At 45.5% G+C, this 23,616-nt stretch overlaps 1 protein-coding gene and 1 non-coding gene across 5 annotated transcripts in view; both read right to left on the reverse strand.

The window, feature by feature from the left end:
* Positions 1-23,616, reverse strand: part of REV1 (REV1 DNA directed polymerase) — an 83,120-nt gene that overhangs the window by 8,267 nt on the left and 51,237 nt on the right. For 3 of the 4 annotated variants that reach the window (XM_024999308.2, XM_024999306.2, XM_059891650.1), the window contains exons 9-14: positions 21,112-21,220; positions 15,743-15,871; positions 12,944-13,098; positions 10,307-10,426; positions 3,314-3,534; positions 2,875-3,047 (exon numbers count right to left, since the gene is read on the reverse strand). In XM_024999308.2, the coding sequence (XP_024855076.1) occupies positions 2,875-3,047; positions 3,314-3,534; positions 10,307-10,426; positions 12,944-13,098; positions 15,743-15,871; positions 21,112-21,220 (907 nt within the window). The remainder of the gene's footprint in view (positions 1-2,874; positions 3,048-3,313; positions 3,535-10,306; positions 10,427-12,943; positions 13,099-15,742; positions 15,872-21,111; positions 21,221-23,616) is intronic. The other variant, XM_024999307.2, reaches the window with a different exon arrangement.
* Positions 12,007-12,066, reverse strand: MIR2285AC (microRNA mir-2285ac). The gene has a single exon (NR_107845.1). It is a non-coding gene; the product is annotated as a microRNA mir-2285ac (primary transcript).

Below are 23,616 nucleotides of genomic sequence, written 5' to 3' on the forward strand. Positions count from 1 at the left end.
AGGACAATTGCTAAGTTATGTTTATACTTTAGGTCAGCAAACCGGTGAGTATGAGCAGAGATGGGTTTACACCCGTGAATTCTTGCTCAAGCTCTGAGCAGATCAGGGACAAAATGGATCCACACAGAAAAAGGCCATCTCACAACTCCAACTTTTCAGCAACTCTTAAAACGAACTCCGACTGGAGTAGCAGGCTGGGCTGCCCCAAGACACAGGCCTCTAAGAAAAGAGGTCAAAACCAGTAATGGACCTGCGGATGTGCTGAAACACAGTCACACTGCAAGGGAGTTTGGGGGTAAACTCAGTGGTAAATTCACAAAACAGCAAAACCGGATGCTCAGTAACTTGAAGAGAAATGCAATCAAAAGGAAAGGAAAGGTTAGCCCAGTGGACAGTATGGGGTATGTGGATACACGCGCATCCTAACAGTGGCACACTGGATGGGCCGAACCGAAACCCACCAGGTCTACCGGGGCAAACGGAACACGAGGACGGCAGCAACAGGAGGAAGCGGTAAGCCCGCTGCTACTGCAGACTCTGCTGACATTTTGGAAAACTATGGGTGTGAGTATCAAAAGGAACCACAAAAGAAGAACGGTGATCGGAACCGGGGAGAGGAGAGGGGCAAGGGGCTAGAAGCTGTTATTTGACCTTTTCAATTAATCACTTTAAAAAACACATATACAATCCAAAATAAACACATACACAAAAGAACCCCCAGAAGGAAAACTTCTTTTTCCAAAAGGGAACTGTTATGAGAAAAATTTCCCTAAGTGGTAATGAAGCCACAGATCTCAATCTCCACGTGGCTCTCTGACTTACAAAATTTGTCATTGCAGTGACAGTCTCTTAACACGTGAGGCACACGCCTGCAGGGAGTCTGAGGTCACAAAATGATCACACACTGAATTCATGCAGGCACACCAGACTCCTAACTACAACACGTCTGGGAGCTTACACTCTGTCGTCTCTTTCACATAGTCTCTATTTTATACAAACTTTCATATAAAAATCATTCTTAGTTACCACAAATCATGTAAAAACAGGCCACAGGCCGGATGTGGGCCACAGGAAGTAGTTTATCATCCCCTAAGTTAGAGGAAATATAGGATCAGTATTATAATATTTCAGAAGCTCTTACCTAAAGCTTCTCTTAGGCAGTTATAATACCCCCAAAATGTAAGGCTGAAATGAATGGCTTACAATTGATCAACATATTTATAAAGTGACACTACTCTCAGTTTACGAAGTGTAATTATCATGCATTGTCATGCCTTACATAAAGGTAAAGGCCCAGTGAAGCCCCCTGGCCTGCACGTCCTACTAAGAGTCCAGAGGCGCCCACGTGCCAGCAGTTCACGTACAAACAGTCAATAGCTATCAGGTAAATGCTCGAAGCAAAGCATGTCTTACCCAAAGGTAAAGGGCATGGTGAAATGAGCACTTTACTGCCAGCGATGCAGGCAGCTTTTGAGCTGTCCTGTGTTCACTAAAGCAGAGTCTTGTCAGAGATAAACACCTGGAAACCCATGGAGGAAACGGTTCGGTCTCTGAGAGCCACTCCAGAACAGCTGGGGGCCGGTGGTGGCGCAGGGCCCAGCAGCGACCGTGGGACTCAGGGTGAGGGCTTCAGGACACTGTTCTCTGCTTACATGTGTACGTTTTTCAAAATAAAACTTTTTAAGTTAAATAGGACAAAAATGAACAAATACCAGTAACAGCAAGCAGATAAGTGCATACAAAAACGCTGAATGAATATTATTATTGAATTGCGGGGGGAAGGCGATGGCACCCAACTCCAGTCCTCTTGCCTGGTAAATCCCATGGATGGAGGAGCCTGGTAGGCTGCAGTCCATGGGGTCTCGAAGAGTCGGACATGACTGTCGGACACGACTGAGCTACTTCACTTTCACTTTTCACTTTCATGCATTGGAGAAGGAAATGGCAACCCACTCCAGTGTTCTTGCCTGGAGAATCCCAGGGACAGGGGAGCCTGGTGGGCTGCCATCTATGGGGTCACAGAGAGTCAGACACGACTGAAGTGACTTAGCAGCAGCATAGAGTATAGTTAAAATCCCAATTTTTAATGTTGTGTTGCTAACTAGATTTTTTGGAATATCTGGATTTTTCCAAAAAGGCTTAAATGAAGGCAGATTTTCTCACTGAGCTTAGACAGACTCAGCTCCTAGGTACTTCTGAATGCACCAAAATACAGAGTTCTAAGAAACTGTAACGTATTTAAAATTGAGTAGATAGCAAGAAGAAACTACTACACTGTATTTTAATTTACCTGTCAGTCAACCAGAGCTTTACAATACAGTGTCCTGTATAGTATAAATGGCATACAAAATTAGGTATTTTCATATTGGCCTTACATATGAGGCCAGACCTTAACATCAGTCTTATATTAGTGGCCCTCACATTTAAAAAAATAGGGTTTTAAAATGCTTTCTACCAATTTCCAGAGACTACTATGATTAATCTTTTCACAAGAAAGAAATCACACCTCCCTAAATGAAATAAAGTCCTCACTGCAATCATTTTCTGAGTAACTGCACTGATGCTTCCCCACGGGACCTTCCCACCAAGCCCACAAGCACCCGCTTCCTGTCCCTGCACCGAAGCCACGGCCTGCAGACCCCAAGGACAGGACAGCCTGCCCCGTCGGACACGCCGACAGGCTGGGGCGACCTGGCCCGCAGGGCCGTTCCACGGCCGGGGGCCAAGACCTGGCTCTGCACGACACCCAGGAGCGTCAGTGTCTGCAGCTCTTTGGGCACACTTTTCCTTGTTGTTTTTCTGTCATTTTCCATTCATTACAACGACCTGTAATGAAATATCAATATCTAATGTCCTTTTTATTAGTAGGCTTACCTGGTGGTGATGTCACAAATGCCATGGCCTCCATATTTGGCGGATTCTACAGGGGCTCCCGGCTTCCGTACCATGATTTTGAGAGTCAGGCGTTTACCCTTCATGCCTACAGCTTCAAGGCGCCGCTGAATTTCTTCTGAAAGACTCAGAAGAAAAGCTTCTGCTTCTTTTGGCTACAGAAAGATAAACATAGAAAATACCCATGTTATTTTCCTTTGCGCCTAATGGTTGTTCTCAAGTATATTAACCTTCCATATTTAACATGTGATGATCTACTGCACTGTCTGCTCTAGTTAAGAACATACGTTCTGCCAGCTCTGGGGACGGCAAGGGTTTTAAGGCTTCATTTCAAGTGTCAATAGTCTATGGTCTAGCTGGGGAGACAGGACTATGTGCAAATATGAAAAACAGAAGCTAAAACCTGTGAGGAGATCAGTACCTGGGAAAACCTTATTCCATAGTTGATCTCAGCTGAAATAGATTTTCTTTCCTTTTCAGTGCGAACTGGTCTGTCGTCCAAACCTCGGCAGAACCTATAAAGCATCTGACCAGTTTTGGAACCAAATTCTTTCTGGAGTTTGGCCATGGTCATATACTGCAAGTCTCCACACGTCCTAATCCCCAAAGACATCAGCTTGGATTCCATGGAACGTCCAACTCCTAGGAAAGGGACAGTTCCTTAATTCGGCATGTAAACTATTAAAAACAACTCCGTGACATGAAATGACCGCTCACGCGCAAACATCTATTTAAAGTATTCTCTCTGAAAGTTCTGAAGTGACACCACTGAAGCAGCTCACAGATTTAGAATTTTTTTTAGTGCCAATCATACTAGAAAGTTATTTCCAGACACTGCTTCTCAATTTGGACTCCACCTACAGGTGAGCCAGAACTTCTCAAATGGGTATTAGTCAGTTAGTTTTCCAAAAAGAGTGATTTTTATTTATTATTGAGTAATCAAGTTTTCTATCTTAGTCACAAAATCAACTAAGTCACACACTGGCTTAAGCTGGTCTACAGCATGACTACATTCTAGGAGGCCCGGCAATGTGAGGGATTCTGCCATGGTTTCGGCAATCACACTTCTCAGTGGCTTCAGCCACATTTTCTTTGAACGGGAACTAGAACCAGAAGTCATGACAGGCGCGTGCCCACATGCTCTCATACCAAACCAGGTGGCACAAGTGACGTGGGATGATGCTTCTTGAGCCAAGTGGCAGCGAGCGGAGGACAGGCAGAAGTCTTGTACAAACGAGGCCTATCTCCCTAGAAAGGCAGTGAGTTTCCTGCAGCCAGGCCGGCACCCAGCAGTCCCCTCGTCACCATCTGCAAGGTGAAGCCTCATCCAAAGGGTGCTGAACGCTTATGAACATGGTCTCCACATGACAAGATCCGTAAGTCCCTCAGCAATTCAGACTGAGGTTCTGGTCTCCTGCGGGGTCCTGGCCCACCCTCCACTACTTCTGTCTCCAGTTCTCTGAGTGGCCTTGTGGGGACAAGCAGTCCGTCCAGGTTCTGCAAGGGGAACCCCTTATAGCCGTTATGTGGACACATGGTTAGGAGGGAGGTAGACCACCTTATAAAAGGTACACAGCCACGGAAGGGGGCGAGGGGCACGTGTGACTCAAGACAACCTGCCCCCGATGGACGTCAGGTGAGAGGCGCTCAGGGCGCTGCACTGCCCGTGTGCCACCTTAAAGCTCAAGTCAGAACGGAGACCAAGCGCGAACTTGGGACACTGTGCACAGAAAGACCAGAGTTTTCGTGAAACCTAACCGAATGTAAGGGGAGGTTGCCATTCCCTTCTCCAGGAGATCTTCCCGACCCAGGGACTGAACCCTCGCCTCCTGCACCGCAAGCAGGGTCTTTACTGATGAGCCACCGGGGAAGCCCTAAAGAGAGAATGATCAGGCAGTAGCAGCCGGTGTGCACACGTGTGCTGAGCTGCTGCGGTCGTGCTGCCCACCAGGCTCCTCTGTCCATGAGATTCTCCAGGCAAGAACACTGGAGTTGCCATGCCCTCCTCCAGGGGATCTTCCTGACCCAGGGACTGAAGCTGCGTCTCCCATGTCTCCTGCATTGGCAGGTGGGTTCTTTACGAGTGCCACCTGGGAAATTGCTAATTTTTAACAAGATTAATAGCTGCTTCTTTGTAAGAATTCTCAGAAACTTTTACTGCCTAGTCTCCTGTACATATGTGAAACCCGTTTCCAAAGGAACAGCTCGTATTTTAGATGAGTTACCAGCTCAGGGCAGGGATAACAACTGAAAATGCTGACATTTTACATACTAAAAAGCTCTAAAGCCTGTCCAATAATAAATTTGAGGACTTTTATAAAAGTCAGTAGTGTTACATGTAAAAATCTCATGGACAATTCCGGATGGCCACAGCTGGCTACAAGCCGCTTCTGAAGCAGAGAGGGGCAGCGTGAGAAGGTGGTTTGCGGGAGGAAGTGCATCCTGGCTGCCCCGCTTCCCCGCATCTCAGCTGTCTCAGGAAATTCAAGGCTGTGCCGAAGGATTCAGCCAGGACACATAACGGCACACTTGCCCTTCAAAACGTCAAGTCCTTCCGACCATGAAGCAAACGAAGGTGAAAGGTAAACTCTATTTCTGTGTTTTAAAAAAAACCCAAACCCAACAAATAAACCTTACAAAAATGATGCAGTATGAAGACGGTGCTATGGATGGAACTGCATCCAGAATCTCAAGATTCCTGTGCTGAAATCATAATTCCCAGCATCTCAGAACATGACTAATTGGAGAAAGGTCCTTCATAAAGGAAATTACACTAACAACAGGTCATATACGCGGGCCCTAATCCAGCATCCCTGGTATCCCTATAAGAAGAGATCAGGACACAGACGCACAAAGAGAGAACACCATGTTGAGAAGACAGCCACCTACAAGCCAACAGGAGAGACCTCAGAAGAAACCCAACCTGCTGACAATTCAATTGTGGACTTCTAGTCTCCAAGATCTTGAGGGAATAAATATCTGTTGTTTAAGTCATGCAATCTGTGGTGTTTTCTTATGGCTGTTTTAGCAAACTAATAGAGATAACCAGTATCATAATCGAACTCAGATTCCACATGCACTTAAAATACACTGGTTCCTTCTTATATAAAACTGCAATAAGATGTGTTAATGTTGTATTTCACGTTTCTGGTACTAACACATTCTTCAGTTCAGTCGCTCAGCTGTGTCCGACTCTTTGCGACCCCATGAATCGCAACACGCCAGGCCTCCCTGCCTATCACCAACTCCTGGAGCTTACTCAAACTCATGTCAATCAAGTCAGTGATGCCATCCAACCCTCTCATCCTCTATCGTCCCCCTCTCTTCCCACCTTCCATCTTTCCCAGCATCAGGGTCTTTTCTAGTGAGTCAGTTCTTCCCTTCAGGTGGCCAAAGTATCAGAGTTTCAGCTTCAGCATCAGTCCTTCCAATGAATATTCAGGACTGACTTCCTTTAGGATGGACTGGTTGGATCTCCTTGCAGTTCAAGGGACTCTCAAGAGTCTTCTCCAACACGACAGTTCAAAAGGATCAATTCTTTGGCACTCTGCTTTCTTTATAATGCAACTCTCAAATCCATACATGACTACTGGAAAAACCATAGCTTTGACTACATGGACCTCTTTTGGCAAAGGAAAGTCTATGTTTTTTAATACGCTGTCTAGATTGATCATAGCTTTTCTTCCATGGAGCGATTCTTTTTTAATTTCATGGTTGCACTCACCACCTGCAGTGATTTTGGGGTCCAAAAAAACAAAGTCTCTCACTGTTTCCCTATTTATTTGCCATGAAGAGATTGGACTAGATACCATGATATTAGTTTTCTGAATGTTGAGTTTTAAGCCAACTTTTTCACTCCCCTCTTTCACTTTCATCAAGAGGCTCTTCAGTTCTTCTTCACTTTCTGCCATTAAGGGTGGTATCATCTGCAAATCTGAGGTTATTGCTATTTCTCCTAGCAATCTTGATTCCAGCTTGTGCTTCATTTAGCCTGGCATTTCTCATGATGTACTCTGCATATAAGTTAAATAAGCAGGGTGACAATATGCAGCCTTTACGTACTCCTTTCCTGATTTGGAACCAGTCTGTTGTTCCATGTCCAGTTCTAACTGTTGCTTCTTGACCTGCATACAGATTTCCCAGGAGGTAGGTCAGGTGGTCTGGAATTCCCATCTCTTTCAGAATTTTCCAGTTTGTTATGATCCACACAGTCAAAGGCTTTAGCATAGTCAATAAAGCAAAAATAGATGTTTTTCTGGCACTCTCTTGCTTTTTCAATGATCCAACAGATGTTGGCAATTTGATCTCTGGTTCCTCTGCCTTTTCTAAAACCAGCTTGAACATCTGGAAGCTCACAGTTTACGAACTGTTGAAGCCTGGCTTGGAGAATTTTGAGCATCACTTTACTAGCGGGTGAGATGAGTGCAATTGTGCAGTAATTTGAGCATTCCCTGACAATGCCTTTCCTCGGGATTGGAATGAAAACTGACCTTTTCCAGTCCTGAGGCCACTGCTGAGTTTTCCAAATTTGCTGGCATATTGAGTGCAGCACTTTCACAACATCATCTTTTAGGATTTGAAATAGCTCAACCAGAATTCCATCACCTCCACTAGCTTTGTTCGTAGTGATGCTTCCTAAGGCCCACTTAACTTCGTGTTCCAGGATGTCTGGCTCTAGGTGAGTGATCACACCATTGTGATTATCTGAGTCATGAAGATCTTTTTTGTACAGTTCTTCTGTGTATTCTTGCCACCTCTTCCTAATATCTTCTGCTTCCGTTAGGTCCATACCATTTCTGTCCTTTATTGAGCCCATCTTTGCATGAAATGTTCCCTTGCTATCTCTAATTTTCTCGAAGAGATCCCTAGTCTTTCCCATTCTGTTGTTTTCCTCTATTTCTTTGCTTCAGGCTTTCTTATCACTTCTTGCTATTTGGAACTCTGCATTCAGTTGCTTGTATCCTTCCTTTTCTCCCTTGCTTTTCACTTCTCTTCTTTTCACAGCTGTTTGTAAGGCCTCCCCAGACAGCCATTTTGCCTGTAGTCATTTCTTTTCCCTGGGGATGGTCTTGATCCCTGCCTCCTGCACATGTCACGAACCTCTGTCCATAGTTCTTCAGGCACTCCATCAGATCTAATCCCTTGACTCTAATGTCTCTTCCACTGTATAATTGTAAGGGATTTGATTTAGGTCATACAAAAATGGTCTGGTGGTTGTCCCTACTTTCTTCAATTTAAGTCTGAATCTGGCAATAAGGAGTTCATGATCTGACCCACAGTCAGCTCCTGGTCTTGTTTTTGTTGACTGTACAGAGCTTCTCCATCTTTGGCTGCAAAGAATATAATCAATCTGATTTCAGTATTGACCATCTGGTGATGTTCATGTGTAGAGTCTTCTCTTGTGTTGTTGGGAAGAGTGTGTTTGCTATGACCACTGAGTTCTCTTGGCAAAACTCTATTTGCCTTTGCCCTGCTTCGTTTTATATACTCCAAGGCCAAATTTGCCTGTTACTCTAGGTATTTCTTGACTTCTTACTTTTGCATTCCAGTTCCCTATAATGAAAAGGACGTCTTTTTTGGGTGTTAGTTCTATAAAGTCTGGTAGGTCTTCACAGAACCGTTCAACTTCAGCTTCTTCAGCACTACTGGTTGGGGCATAGACTTGGATTACTGTGATATTGAATGGTTTGCCTTGGAAACAAACAGAAATCATTCTGTCGTTTTTGAGATCGCACGCAAGTACTGCATTTTGGACTCTTCTGTTGACTATGATGGTACTTCGTTTCTTCTAAGAGATTCTTGCCCATAGTAGTAGATATAATGGTCATCTGAGTTAAATTCACCCATTCCAGTCCATTTTAGTTCGCTGATTCCTAAATGTTGATGTTCACTCCTGTCATCTCCTGTTTGACCACTTCCAATTTGCCTTGATTCATGGACCTGACGTTCCAGGTTCCTATGCAGTGATGCTCTTGACAGCACCGGACTTCACTCCCATCACCAGTCACACCCACAACAGGGTGTCGTTTTTGCTTTGGCTCCATCTCTGCATTCTTTCTGGAGTTATTTCTCCACTGGTCTCCAGTAGCATATTGAGCACCTACTGACCTGGGGAGTTCATCTTTCAGTGTCCTACTTTTTGCCTTGTTGTACTGTTTATGGGGTTCTCGAGGCAAGAATACTGAAGTGGTTTGCCATTCCCTCCTCCGGTGGACCATGTTTTGTCAGACCTCTCCACCATGACCCATCTGTCTTGGGTGGCCCCACAGGGCATGGCTTATAGTTTCATTAAGCACATTCTTAGATTTATTTACTAGGGAGTCAAGTGGCTTTAGAACTAACCCATCATAAAATGGTATTTGGGTCCTTTAATAACTTTGGCCTATAACAGATACTTCTTAGGCTTAAGAACATGGATTCAAAAATACCACTGAACCTTTTAACAAACTTTCCCTAAAAATATACTGTCTTGAATGTTCCCACCACAAATACACAGGAGTTTTGTGAAGCTAACACAAGCTGCTTTACAAAAAGTGGACAGGATTATCTGAAATGGTATCATGGATTACTATAAGCTTCAGAGAAATTTCTTTTTAAAATTTATTTTTTAATTGAAGGATAATTGCTTTACAGAAAGAACTTTCTTAGAAAGAGGTATCACCATAGAAAGCATGTCTAAATATTTAATAAAAGTGAAGTGAATTCCCTACACACAAAATTTACACCTGTTCAAGGGCCTCAAAGGGCAACGATTTTCCCTTTATAGCTGGTTACACTTGATGATTTTTCCACAGAGAAAGAGCTCTACATGCTAGGGTAGCCAGCCACAGAAGAGCACAATAACTAGCCGTGCTGCCCAGTGGGGAGAAAGGTATGCCCTTCTAGACATTTCACTCCTGAGTTAACAGAACTTAATACTTCGTTTTAGGTTTTCTTCTTCCTGATATGGTTCAAATATTTTCTACTTTTAAAACTACTTGCTTACTAAACTCAGAAACATATTGCTAGCTTGGCAGGACAATTTTGTAAACAGGGGAATCAACTGTCAAAACTTTATCTTGGGCCTATATGTACACTAACTATTTCAGTTCTGATTTATTTAAAGGATCAAAAGTCAGTTTCATCATATTCTCTTAAATATGACTTCTTAGAATTCCTTGACCTTGGTACTTTAGAAATACTTAAATACTTGAAGTAAAACACACGAGAGGCAAAACTACTATATTAAGGTTCTGATAAATCAACTGAAGGGGTATTTACTGTGGTGTTGTGAATTTTGTTTACCATGGCACACAATAAAGATTAAAAAAATTTAAATCATGTTTTGGAAAAGAGAGATACATTATACGTCTATACAAAGCACCGATGAATATTTACAACAAATAAAAGTTAAAAAGAGATGCTCTATATTTACCTGGTAGGTTAGTAACTAGCTGACCTCTGATAAAATCATCTACTTCTTCTGGTTTTAAGTGGTATTGGCCATCTGGTTTTGCTTTTCTAGTTGCCATTCTAGCCAGTAGAATATTAGAACCTATAAAAAATTTTTTTTTAAAAAAAAGAAAAGTCATTTAAGAAATAGTCACAATTATTTTCAAAATTTCCTAACAAAGACATCTACAGATAGGTTATCTATCAAATTTCTGAAAAGAATGAAAATAATCTGCCACTGTGCTGAGTTGCTAAGTCATGTCTGACTCTTTTGCAACCCTATGGACGGTAGCCCTCCAGGCTCCTCTATCCGTAGGATTTTCCAGGCAAGAATAGTGGAGTAGGTTGCCATTTCCTTCTCCAGGAGTATCTTCCCAACCCAGGGATCAAAGCCACATATCCTGTACATGTCTCCTGCATTCCAGGTGGATACTTTACCACGGATCCATCAGGGAAGCTCCAATATTTAAAATATTTACTTGTCTGTGCCGGGTCTTAGATGTAGCGTGGGGGTCTTTAGTTGTAGCACATGGGATAGTTTCCTGACCAGGGACAGAACCCCGGCCCTCTGCATTGGGAGCACAGGGTCTTAGCCCCTAGACCACCGGGAAGTGGTCATTTTAAGCACAATACAAAAACTGGCAGAATTCTGTTAAGTATTACAGATTATAACCACCATGGTTCCTGGACAGAGGCTTCCTTTTGTTCCCAAATGTGTGACGTTTCAGCATCTCCCACCCAGGTAAAGGAGCAGAGAAAACAATCCTGATCAAAGACTAGAGGTCCACAGGCAGGCAATCATCAGCAATCAGCTCATTTTACCAAACAATCTTTGTGTTTCTGGCCATACCGTGCAGCTTGCAGGATCTTAGTTCCCCAACCAGGGACTGAACTGGGCCCACAGCAGTGAACGTTCAGAGCGCTAACCACTGGACAGCCAGGGAAGTCCCTCATTTTACCAACCAGTGGATCCACACTAGGGAGAAATAAGGCCAAAGCAATGCCACTGGACTGCGGGGAGCCCCCAAAACCAGATGTCTCACTCTATGATCAGAATGTGGGTGCAGAACTGCAGGTATGAGTGTCTTAGAAAAGAAGGCAGACAGACAGGGAGGTCCAAGGTGTGTCAGTGGACACAGACATTAACGCGGAGCAGGGAAGGCTACCGGGGCCAGAGAAGGCGTCGGGCAGCTGAGAAACATCTCAGTGTGGGGTCAGATGAACTTCCGTGTAAATAACAAAATCTCCACAAACTACAGAAGGCTTCTATAAAGGACATGTCTTAGTTTTATGGGAAACTCATTTAAAAACAATGTGTTTTCCTAGGGTAAATGTAAAAATATTTAAGAAGAGGAAAAGTCACAAAGGCACACCCAAATGATAAAAGTGGTGAGCTGTGAAGAAAAAGAGGGCTGAGAAGTAGACACGTCATTTGGGACTTTTGTCTTAATTATGTGCTTGAACTTAAAAGAACATATTCGTACCATCCCACTTGTACATTTAAAATAAATACAATTAAAAACGAAAACTAACCCTGTGCCTAATGACAGCGGACTCCAGGAGGCAAGCCCTAAACGAATGCTGACGGGGTCTCCACGCCACACCCAGGAGCCCAAGGGCAGGCCTGCTGGGGAGGGATGCTGCTGGGGAGGGATGCTGTTAACCTGCTTTGCATTGGGTGGGCCAAAAAGTCTCTTCAGGTTTTCCTGTTACATCTTACGGAAAAACCCAAACAAACTTTCTGGCCAACCAGTATTTTCTGGGGCTCATGATGTTCTGACTTCTTAAAAGCCCCGCCTGACAGGGAGCACTTGCCTTCCCAGGGCTGGTTCACTCCTGAAGACGGCAAGCAGCTTCCGGTTCCTGGGAGCCCGCCTCACACTCCTCGCCAGAAGCCCAACCTCCTAGCCACACTCACACACACCACTCACACACACCGCAGCAGAGGCTCCAGCTGAGGAGCCCGTTCCCTCCCACTTCAGCCTCCAGATCTAGACCTGGTGCTCTCTCAGGTCACCCTGCGAGGGCCACACAAGCAATCAAGATCTTCAGTTAGCAGAGGCACCGTGTGTGCTCAGAGAGGAGGAGGCATGCAGGGAGGCCGAGGGCGACACGGGGGACTCCAGAGCACACCGTGGGAGAGCCCAGGAGGAGCACAGATGACGGGGCGGGCACATGGCAACACTGCTGACTTCTGCAGACAGTGAAGACAGGGTTGGCTGAGGGCCCCAGGGAGCGTCAGAGAGGAATGGAGTTCCTGCAAGACTCAGCAACGCGGAACTCCAAACCCAGCCCCACTGCACGGCTATAAACACAGCCTCTGTTCACATGAGAACAATAACAGTGTTGACAAATACTGAATTCTGTTCTTCCCATTTTTGAGGGAAAAGAAATATTCCAACTTGTGTACTCTAAAGATGTTATTAACCACTTACTAACACTTCCAACAGTTTGATCTCAGGCTTCGCCTATGAGCCACACTAAGTACCGTCTCAGAAGTGGAGGCCTAAACAGGAAAGTGATAAAAACAAAACCTAAAAACTAAAGTTAACTGGGGCCCAGTGCTCCTAGAGCGAGGCTCCGACCACAACAAGCAGTGCGAGAGGCGCCAGCTACTGACCGATCCCCACAGAGGCAGCACATTTGGTCTGGTCCTTAATTTCCATGCGGACAGCATTCGCAAACTCGTCAGGCGTGAGTCTGGTCTCGGCGAGGATCTCGGTGATGTCTACCAGGGCTTCATCACAGCTGACGGCTTCGATGTCGTGTGTGTAGCTGCCAACACAGAGCAGAGGCGCCAAGGCGCAGCCACGCTTAACACATGCCCGGCCACACAGGCTTCCCACGGCCGCCTTCTCCAGCATTCCCTTATGAGACTTAAGATGCTGAAAGTGTTAGCATTTTAACTGAACTGGCTCAAGTCACTTAACCTCTAACTGCAAAGTTCATCAGTATTTTTTTCCATATTAACTACCAAAAATACAACAGAAATGATCATTTCAATTCCTCTTCCCTGAGAACACCTCCATAAACCTTTGAATATATGGAAAGTATTGAGTCAATTAGAACTGTCACAACATTTAATTTTAAACATATTCAAACATGTTTTACCAGAATCCCTGAGGAAGAGAAAAACCACACAAATCAAGCAACTGATTGTCTCCTGAACACAAATGCCCAGGATAGAGCAGGATATGATGGCCAGTCAGCCACGTGCCCGTCTAGAAGGACACCACTGACATTCTCTTCAGATGGAAACACTGCGGGCTTTGGTTTTGGTTGTTGCTGTTCTTGGTCAGGATCTACGTACACAGAGCACTGTTTCGGTTCATCAGAGGAAAGGAAAAGGAAGAGAAAAGCTGTTGTGTGGCTCTGATGTTCATTAAATACGTGGACCACAGGCCAGCAGAGGCCTCAGGACGAGAAACAGATCTTCAATAATCCACCTGGTGAAGTACCAGGGGGCCAGCCCTCACCTCTCACCACAACTCACTGCAGGTTGTGAATCAGACTAATTACTATCCACAATCATTTAAGAGATGAGTGGTCTGTCTTGGATTAACTCCAGGGAGCAATCTGTCAGAGCAGAGGGTGTCCTGAAACGAAAGCTGCCCTGAGGAGGGATGTCCAAAGGGCGCAGGAGAATAACGGAATCTTTGGCTCAAAGAACAGCCACATGGCCACTGAAAACGTCTCCACCAACCCAAACCACACGACAGTGTGCGCGACGTCCCCACCCTGCGGTTCAGCCTGCGGGCCGCTCCGGCTCCGTAACCACAGGCGGCAGCACCAGCTCAGACCTGCCTGCAGTCCTTGTGGGCCGCTGCGCCTGACCACAGCTCTGGGGGGCACCCAACAAGCACAGGCTCCACCTGCTAACAGGACGGCCAGCCCCGTGTTTGGGGTCTTAGGACAGCTGCGTGAGAACTGGCTACCCCCAGCCCTAAGTCCACACACCGATGGCAGAGAGCTTCCCTGGCCCTCTGAGGTTCGCGCTCCGTTAAAGGCAGCCCCCCAAAGGCGGGGCCCCTCTCCTGCAGGACTGGCGGCATCGACAGTTGTCTGCACGTGGTAGATGCTCCATAAACAGGAGAGGGAACAGTGACAAGAGAGGCGAGCCATCTCCCTCAGAACAGCAGCACAGCCCAAGGGCTGACCGGTGTCCACCCACACCTCGCCGGCGGCTGTGCCCACTGCCCTTGACAGAGCTCAGCGGCTGGGACAATGACCTTACCTGGCCTTTTAGAGAGAAAATATGCTAACTTTAGAGCATATGGGGCCTGCCATATACTTATTTAAAAGTTTGAGTTTTGAATTAACATTAAATATATGTATACTGTAAATATTCAAAAAACAAAATCTCCTCCTCTCAAGCCATCTAATCACCTATCTGGAGACTACGGCCGACCCTTGAACAACAGTGGTATGAACCTTGAGGGGTGGCTCATACGTGGGTTTTTCAGTAGTGAATACAAAGAGCGCTACGTGATCATCAGCACGGAGACGCCATGGGTACAGACAGCTGGCTGTGGGCCACACACGATTCTGCGCCTTGTGGAGGACAGCACCCACTGCCCCCAGGTCGTTCAAGGGCCAGCTGTATCGCCAAACATTTTTATAAAAGCTAACATTTGGCACACCTAATGATTTCAGAGGACAAACGGTTTGAAAGAGCCTCTACTTGTGAATCTATAGTTTTTTTTAATTTTATTTTTAAACTTTACATAATTGTATTAGTTTTGCCAAATATCAAAATGAATCCATCACAGGTATACATGTGCTCCCCATCCTGAACCCTCCTCCCTCCTCCCTCCCCATACCATCCCTCTGGGTCGTCCCAGTGCACTAGCCCCAAGCATCCAGTATCGTGCATTGAACCTGGACTGGCATCTCGTTTCATACATGATATTTACATGTTTTAATTTTCAACAAAACTATAACTCATATTTAATAAAAGAGAATAACCAGGTTAAAAACTCCCATCTTTCATCTGTCTGGTTCCATGAAGGGAAAACTGGAACCACTGAGCAAGAATCATGTGGACAGAAGATCAGACCCCCAGCAGCACCGGCGAGCAGCTCAGGTCCAGCCCCACAGAAGTGTCCCGAGGCCTGAGCCTCGCCCTGGAGGTACTTATGGAAGGAGGGGGCCGGGTGCCAGGGGGCGGAGGGGTGGGTTTCCAACAGGCCTGAGCCTCGCCCTGGAGGTGCTTACAGAAGGAGGGGGCCGGGTGCCAGGGGGCGGAGGAGGGGGTTTCCAACAGGCCTGAGCCTCGCCCTGGAGGTGCTTACGGAAGGAGGGGGCCGGGTGCCAGGGGGCGGAGGGGTGGGTTTCCAACAGGCCTGAGGCAGCTGGGGGTCCCCCCTCAGTATCAGGTACGAGCAGTCAAGGGACGGGAGACTGAGTATGGTGCACATACCTGGCCAGCGTCTCGTACATCGTTTGTGCAACCTCTTTATACGCGTGGAAATCATAAGGGACCGCCTGGAGATTGGGACAGAGCTGTTTGGCATACCCGAAATACATTCCATTCCTAATGCCAACTTGTCTAGAGAGACAACAGAATACAGGGGAGGTTAGACCTGCAATGTTTAAAAGCCAAATCAAGTGTCAAATATTGCTATCTCCCCAAGCCATCGACACACGAGTGTCATTTAACTCCCCTCTCAGGAGAGGTAAAAACCAGGCAGTGAGAAAGCTTACAGGTTTGTTTCCCCACAAAGGAGAATCCCACAACTGTCAGATAAGTGTAAGTGACACAACAGACATGCCCAATATGTTATTCAAAGACATCTCCCGGGCCTCGTACCTCTGACCCCTCTGCAGATGCCAGAGCATCCCCTGCCAGCAACATCACAACCACCCCAGAGCAGGACCATGCTGTGGAGGTCTGCTGACCCAAACGAGGGCCTGGCTCAGCCACAGTTCATCCCCCAAAGACAGAGAACCACACAGAACAGTGAGCGCTGCGCGAGAGACAGACAGGGTGTACTCATCCTGTCACCACCCAGCTCCCCCTCGACCGACTCCAAGCGCCTGCATGAGTTCCACGGTGGCCGAGACGCCAACAGCGGTGGCCACGGCGGGACGTCACTCTGGCAGGAGCCAGGGCTCCACAACTTTGAGGGACCTGATTGAAAACGGTACATCTCAAATCTCCTACATGTCTCTGTGCCCCACATCGCCTTTGTTATTTAGAGCATTCAGCACAAAACTGTAATTATGGGATTACGCACAATGAGTAAAATTCCATGTTACTACTCTGCAATGAATCAAGAAGAAAATCTTCCAGTAAAAACACAAGCAGACAACAATAAGCAGTGTTTCCCAAGATTACATACTTCTAGATAAATGTATCACATGGTTACTTCACGTTTGCACTCAGTAAACATGTACTCACTCAGTACTCAGTACTTAGTACGGAGGTGTCCCTGTTTTTAAGAAACACAGTCTTCAATATAGAGAGGCCTGCGGCTCCCTGACCATCCCAGACCACCACTGAGCACCAAGGAGGAAAAGAATCCTCCACGCTACTGAGATGAAATGGTACACTTTTTTAATGTATATAAAACAGTAATGGATGATCAGACTGCAAAGCCCAGAGTAGATGAGAAACATCTAATAGGAGGGAAAAATGACAGGAAAGGAAGAGATGACTAACAAATCACAGTAAAGAAAACAATGCTCTCACTCGTTTAACAAAAATCAACGTCTCAGGCACCACTGTGAAGTGGTGGGCAGAAGACAGGGAACAAAGCGGACCCCATGGCATCCACCAAGATGACCCGCACAGGCCGGGGGGACGGGCTCGAGCCCACGGGCCTTACTGTGAGGCAGGGGGTGCGTGCATCATGGTTTACAAGGCTACGTAGAAGTACACAAATAGTTTAAAACATGATATGCAGGTTCAACATGTAAAAGCTAAACTTATAAATTAAAGGAATGTGTTACATAATTCCTATAAGTACTATATTCTTATATTTACAGTACTTTCATTTTCAAATTTTTCACCTACACAAAAAATTTCACAGGCATATTACTTAGAAAAATATAATACATCAACTTACGTACTCAGGCGTACCGATATCCCAGAAAGAAGTGCTTGGGGATCACTAGACACTGTAAGGAAGTTACGAACAAAAAAGGAAACACCTAAGAGGCCTGCCATGACTCAGGGAAGTAAAACACTCCTAGTCGGTGGTTGGGAAAGGAGGCTCGCGACATATAAAACAAATGAGCAGGACTTCCCTGACGGTCCAGTGGCAAGGATTCAGCACTCTAACTGCCGAGGGCCCGGGTTCAACCCCTGGTTGGGGAACTAAGATCCCACAAGCCATGCAGCATGGTCAAAAAATAATAACAAACAGGTAAAGACAATTACAAAACAGTCTGTGGTGACTTCACTACAATGACGTCTGTGCCCGTCAAAGTGACACGGCAAGCAGGGTCAGCCTCCAGGACCGCGCAGGTGCTCGAGGCCAGGCCCACAGGGAGAGCGGCGCACGCCTTCCTCTCTGCGCTGCGGGCTCACACAAGCGTCCTTCGTGCTGCAGTTGCTGCTGCTAAGTCGCTTCAGTCGTGTCCGACTCTGTGCGACCCCATAGACGGCAGCCCACCAGGCTTTCCCGTCCCTGGGAGTCTCCAGGCAAGAACACTGGAGTGGGTTGCCATTTCCTTCTCCAGTGCATGAAAGTGAAAAGTGAAAGTGAAGTCGCTCAGTCGTGTCCGACCCTCAGCGACCCCATGGACTGCAGCCCACCAGGCTCCTCCGCCCATGGGATTTTCCAGGCAAGAGTACTGGAGTGGGGTTCCGTTGCCTTCTCCGGTGCTGCAGTAGACAACGTTAAAACCCCAACCATCAAATCACTGTCACTGCCAATTCAACATTCTGAAGGACAGCCACATCACAGATTCAGGATTGAAAAGGGTGAAAACGGAGGTTCAGAAATTATTTGCTCCTTAAAATCGATAATTGTAGGATATTTGTATGTCACTATCTATCCATCCACATATCTGCCTTCTAACTTAGTTGTGGATAAAGCTATTACTAGTTCTCTATGGTGGTTTAGTCACTTAGTCGTGTCCAACTCTTGAGACCCCATGGACTACAGCCTGCCAGGTTCTCTATGGTAAATGTCAGTAAAGATAACAGGCATGCAAATCCTGACTTGTGGAATTAGACTCTACCTTCCTGTGGCTTCTACGGTCATGTTCCATACTTAGCTGACCCCATTATTACAAAGTCCACGTCTACTGAAAACTCTCCAGGCCCTAAAACTGGGATGACCATCCCTATAACCTAGTCTCCAGTCCAAGCCCAGAAACGTTTCTCTGATGCAACTCCGCATATATTAAAAAAAAAAAATCTCACTGAAGGAAAATTTAACTGTTAGATAGCCTTTAAAAAATAGGGTATCCAAGAGACCCTCATTAGGAGCACCCTAGAAAATGAAAAATTATAATCAAAGGACACAAACCCAATCGTTGGAGGTTTCATGTTTTTCTTTCCCCCCAACTTACACTCAAATTCGTTTTCACCACTTTCTGCATCTCCTTAAAAGAAACATTTGCCATCTAAGTGACACTTAAATGGCTTGCTGCACAGCATTTGGCCCTCATATATCATCACTCCAATTATTCTCAACATATTCAGCTTGACAATCGCCACCTGTGGTACAATGCAAATGCCCTATCCAAACACCAACAGAGGCCTGGAGTCCAAACCTCAGGAGCTGGCAACACTCCGAACTCTGGGGCGACCTTGGCAGTCATTCCCCAACCAGCATCCAGCAGGGAACGCAGGGAATGGGGGAAGACCCTACAGAGGCAGCACAGGAAGGCGGCTTCCACGTCACCAACAGCCAAGCCCAAAGACTGGGCAAGCATCCCTCACAGCTTCGAGATGCAGAACGCGACGCCCGGTCGCCAGAAGCATGCCGTCTGTCACCACCCCGAAACTCAGCAGGGGGAGGAGACTAGCCCACTGCACACGGCACAGAATCAGCTCTAAACTTCCTGCACTAATGAAAACACAGTAATCCACAGTGCATTCAGATCTAATTATCTTTTTCATTAAAGAAAGTTTTAATTCCTTGGCGACATTATCAATGAACAATGAAGAAGATTAAAACATAACTCTGTCACTGAGAAAAGCAAAGTCAGTCTGGGAGTAAAAGCTTGACATGTCATAAAGGATTTGAATATAATCCTTTTTTCTTAAATATCCTTTTAATAAAATAACTGGCAAGATTTTAAGCAAACTATTCTGGTTAGAAGATGATGTGTCAGGATCCTTTTTTGATCAGATGAGACTTGCTTGAGTAACTCCAACTTTAAATCAAGAAAACTGTTATATATATCAAGTTGTTGTTGTATACTGTTAATGTGACATGTCAATTATATCTCATTGTTTAAAAAGTATGAATGACAAAACCATTAAGACACTACCAAACAAAAAAAGGACTAAAACCGTATCCGATGTGACTTCAGCCTGCTTCTGTAATCAGTGAACGCTTCCACACTTGCCAATGACGTGGAGACAAAAGCTTTGTTGCTGCTGTTCAGTCACTCAGTCGTGTCTGCCTGGTCATGACCCCGTGAACTGCGACTCACAGGCTTCCCTGTCCCTCAGCATCTCCTGAGTTTGCCCAAGTCTGTGCCCACTGGATCAGTGACGCCATCCAGCCACCTCACCCTCTGCCACCCTTTTCCTGTCTTCAGCCCTTCTTTCCCAGCCTGAGGGTCTTTTCCAATGATTCACCTGTTCCCATCAGGTGGCCAAAGCACGGGAGCTTCAGCGTCACCATCAGTCTTTCCAAAGAGTATTTTGGATTGATTTCCTTTAAGATTGACTAGTTTCTCTCTGTGCAGTCAAGGGACTCTCAAGAGTCTTCTCCAACACCACAGTTGGAAAGCATCGATTCTTTGGCACTCTGCCTTCTTTATCGTCTAGCTCTCACATCCATACACATCTAGTGGAAAGACCACAGCCTTAACTATGCGAGCCTTTGTCAGCAAAGTGATGTCTTTGCTTTTTAACACACAGTCTAAATGCTTGCTGTGTTATAAAGTGTCTGTGTTCAGTTAACAAGGAAGAAAAAAATAATGAATGCTCTTTTAATTAATCACTTAATCATTAATCATTACTCCATTTTTACAACCTGAATAATCGATTTCTAAAAACATTTTTCTAAACTATGAGGAACATGTGATATGTATCTGTTTCCTCTGGAACTGACACAGCTGGCTGTAATCAGGGTTCATGCTGGCAGGCCGGAAGCACCGCAGCTTGTAAGTGAGCAGACGACCAGGCGTGCCAGGGCAGAACTGCTGAGCTGTGACCTAACAGGCAATCAAGTTTTAACATAACTTAAAAAAATACTGAGTACCAGGTTTAAATAACAAGGGATTTTTCCTGGCAGAAAGAAATAACGATCAGAGCAGATGACCCTAAGGCCCTCTTCCACCCAAAAATATCTAATTCTTTAATCTTATGCTTCGAAAGACGACAACTGGAAAATGACAATGACCAGCTTCTTTTGGTTTTCATCACAGAACCTACTGCTTCAGCAGGTCACTGAAGTATTTATTTAAAGTTACCAAGCATTTGTGAAGGCAAAAAAAAAAAGGAAATGGAAGGGATTAATGTTAGAAAGACTTCTTTCCATACTTGTTACATTTAAGTCACAGGCTTGACTAACCCATCTAAATCCACTTCAAAAGATTATATAAGAAATGAAGTAAATTAATTATTCATTCAGCATTACAACATCTTTAATGCCTACATACCTGGCTTCATAACTACAAGATGCGATTTCAGCCTTTGACAAAACAGAATCAATTCCATTTATCTGTGCGGAATCTTGACTCTCCCACGTTGATGGATCTGGTATTTCTGCTTCAAAAATAAAATTGAATGATTTTATGTTAAAAACTGATTTTCCTTAACTTTCATTCAAGAAGTTTGTTTACCATTCATTTCATATACAAACGTTCAAGTTTATTTGGAATAAACTGACATTTACCCCCTAATTATTTAACAAAAGAAAATCTAAAACTCTAAAATAGCTTACTTCCAGTATATCCTTTACCAGCAATAAAGAACTTATCACAATACATACAGTTCTATCTTAATAACAGTTTGAAGAGACATATACCAAAGGATAAATATAAACCATCCCTTTAGGTCTCTGGAGATGCAGAAGAATAATGAACCCCTTCCTACAGCTGCAAAAGGATGACACAGCTCTCCCAACTTCCAGCTTCACACAAGAACACCAAAGCACACAGTCTAGACAGAGCATACGAGCTGAGCTATGGTTTCTGATACAGCACGTCCTGTGATATGACCAGCGAGTGAGAAATGGATTAAAACACAACTTCAGTTACGTCTCTTGGGACACCACCGAGTTCCCAAAAAGAATATGCTCTAAAAAAATCTATTCTCATAGTTGTACTATTCTGAACGAAAAATACCATGAGTCAGTAAAATAAGACAGAGTGCTTGGGCTGATTCTAGACAAACACTGAGAGCACAGCGTTAATAGCACATCACTAACAAGCTCAGGATCTCGTTTCTATTTATTTCAGAGACATAACATTCCATGAAAAACCAGCCAAGTGAAAAGCACTGCCAGGCAAACAAAGGTTTACGAACAACTCCTCCTGGTCTGACTTCAGTGACCCTCAACACATTTCACCCGACTACACAACACAGACAAGTCTGGGTTCCAGCACCCACACACATGAAGCATAAATGCAAATCAAAGTATGAGGACTGGCATATTCATGGGGTCAAATTCCACTTGCATCCAAAATCAGCATAGCATACAATCTGAGCCATGATTTCTGAAACAGCGTGACTCCAAAATCACTGCAGATGGTGACTGCAGCCATGAAATTAAAAGACGCTTACTCTTTGGAAGTTATGACCAACCTAGATAGCATATTGAAAAGCAGAGACACTACCTTGCCAACAAAGTAATGTCCGTCTAGTCAAGGCTGTGGTTTTTCCTGTGGTCACGTATGGATGTGAAAGTTGGACTGTGAAGAAGGCTGAGTGCCAAAGAATTGATGCTTTTGAACTGTGGTGTTGGAGAAGACTCCTGAGAGTCCCTTGGACTGCAAGGAGATCCAACCAGTCCATCCTAAAGGAGATCAGCCCTGGGTGTTCATTGGAAGGAATGATGCTGAAGCTGAAACTCCAGTACTTTGGCCACCTCACAAAGAGTTGACTCACTGGAAAAGACTCTGATGTTGGGAGGGATTGGGGGCAGGAGGAGAAGGGGACGACAGAGGATGAGATGGCTGGATGGCATCACTGACTCGATGGACGTGAGTTTGAGTGAACTCCGGGAGTTGGTGATGGACAGGGAGGCCTGGCGTGCTGCGATTCATGGGGTCGCAAAGAGTCGGACATGACTGAGAGACTGAACTGAACTGAACTGAACTGAAGTGAACATATGCTATGCTGCTGCTGCTGCTGCTGCTAAGTCGCTTCAGTCGTGTCCGACTCTGTGCGACCCCTGAGACGGCAGCCCACCAGGCTCCCCCATTCTGGGATTCTCCAGGCAAGAACACTGGAGTGGGTTGCCATTTCCTTCTCCAATGCGTGAAAGGAAAAGTGAAAGTGAAGTTGCTCCATCGTGTCCGACTCTTAGCGACCCCATGGACTGCAGCCCACCAGGCTCCTCTACCCATGGGATTTTCCAGGCGAGAGTACTGCAGTGGGGTGCCACTGCCTTCTCCAGAACATATGCTATACTAGGACAAATTAAAGACAGAATGCAGAGCAGTTGACCCAGTGTCCTGAAGGGGTTTGGAAGGCTAAGTATCAGCTTTAATAGTCCATTATTCTAAGCTGAAAATCTGTAAGGATTTCAGGGTTGTTAGTATGACAGTTCTGGAGAAGGCAATGGAACCCCACTCCAGTACTCTTGCCTGGAAAATCCCATGGACGGAGCAGCCTGGTAGGCTGCAGCCCATGGGGTCGTGAAGAGTCAGACATGACTGAGCAGCTTCACTTTCACTTTTCACTTTCATGCATTGGAGAAGGAAATGGCAACCCACTCCAGTGTTCTTGCCTGGAGAATCCCAGGGACAGGGGGAGCCACTAGGCTGCCGTCTTTGGGGTTGCACAGAGTCGGACACGACTGAAGCGACTTAGCAGCAGTATGACAGTTCAATAGTGGCTGCTACTAACCCAAAAAAGAAGAGCTGAAGCCTGAATGGCCACAACCAGCGGCCTTTCAAAGCAGCACCCATGAGTCACGCCTTAAGAGCTGGGGCGTCAGG

The sequence above is a fragment of the Bos taurus genome, chromosome 11, assembly GCF_002263795.3.
Source record: "Bos taurus isolate L1 Dominette 01449 registration number 42190680 breed Hereford chromosome 11, ARS-UCD2.0, whole genome shotgun sequence".
NCBI lineage: Eukaryota > Metazoa > Chordata > Mammalia > Artiodactyla > Bovidae > Bos > Bos taurus.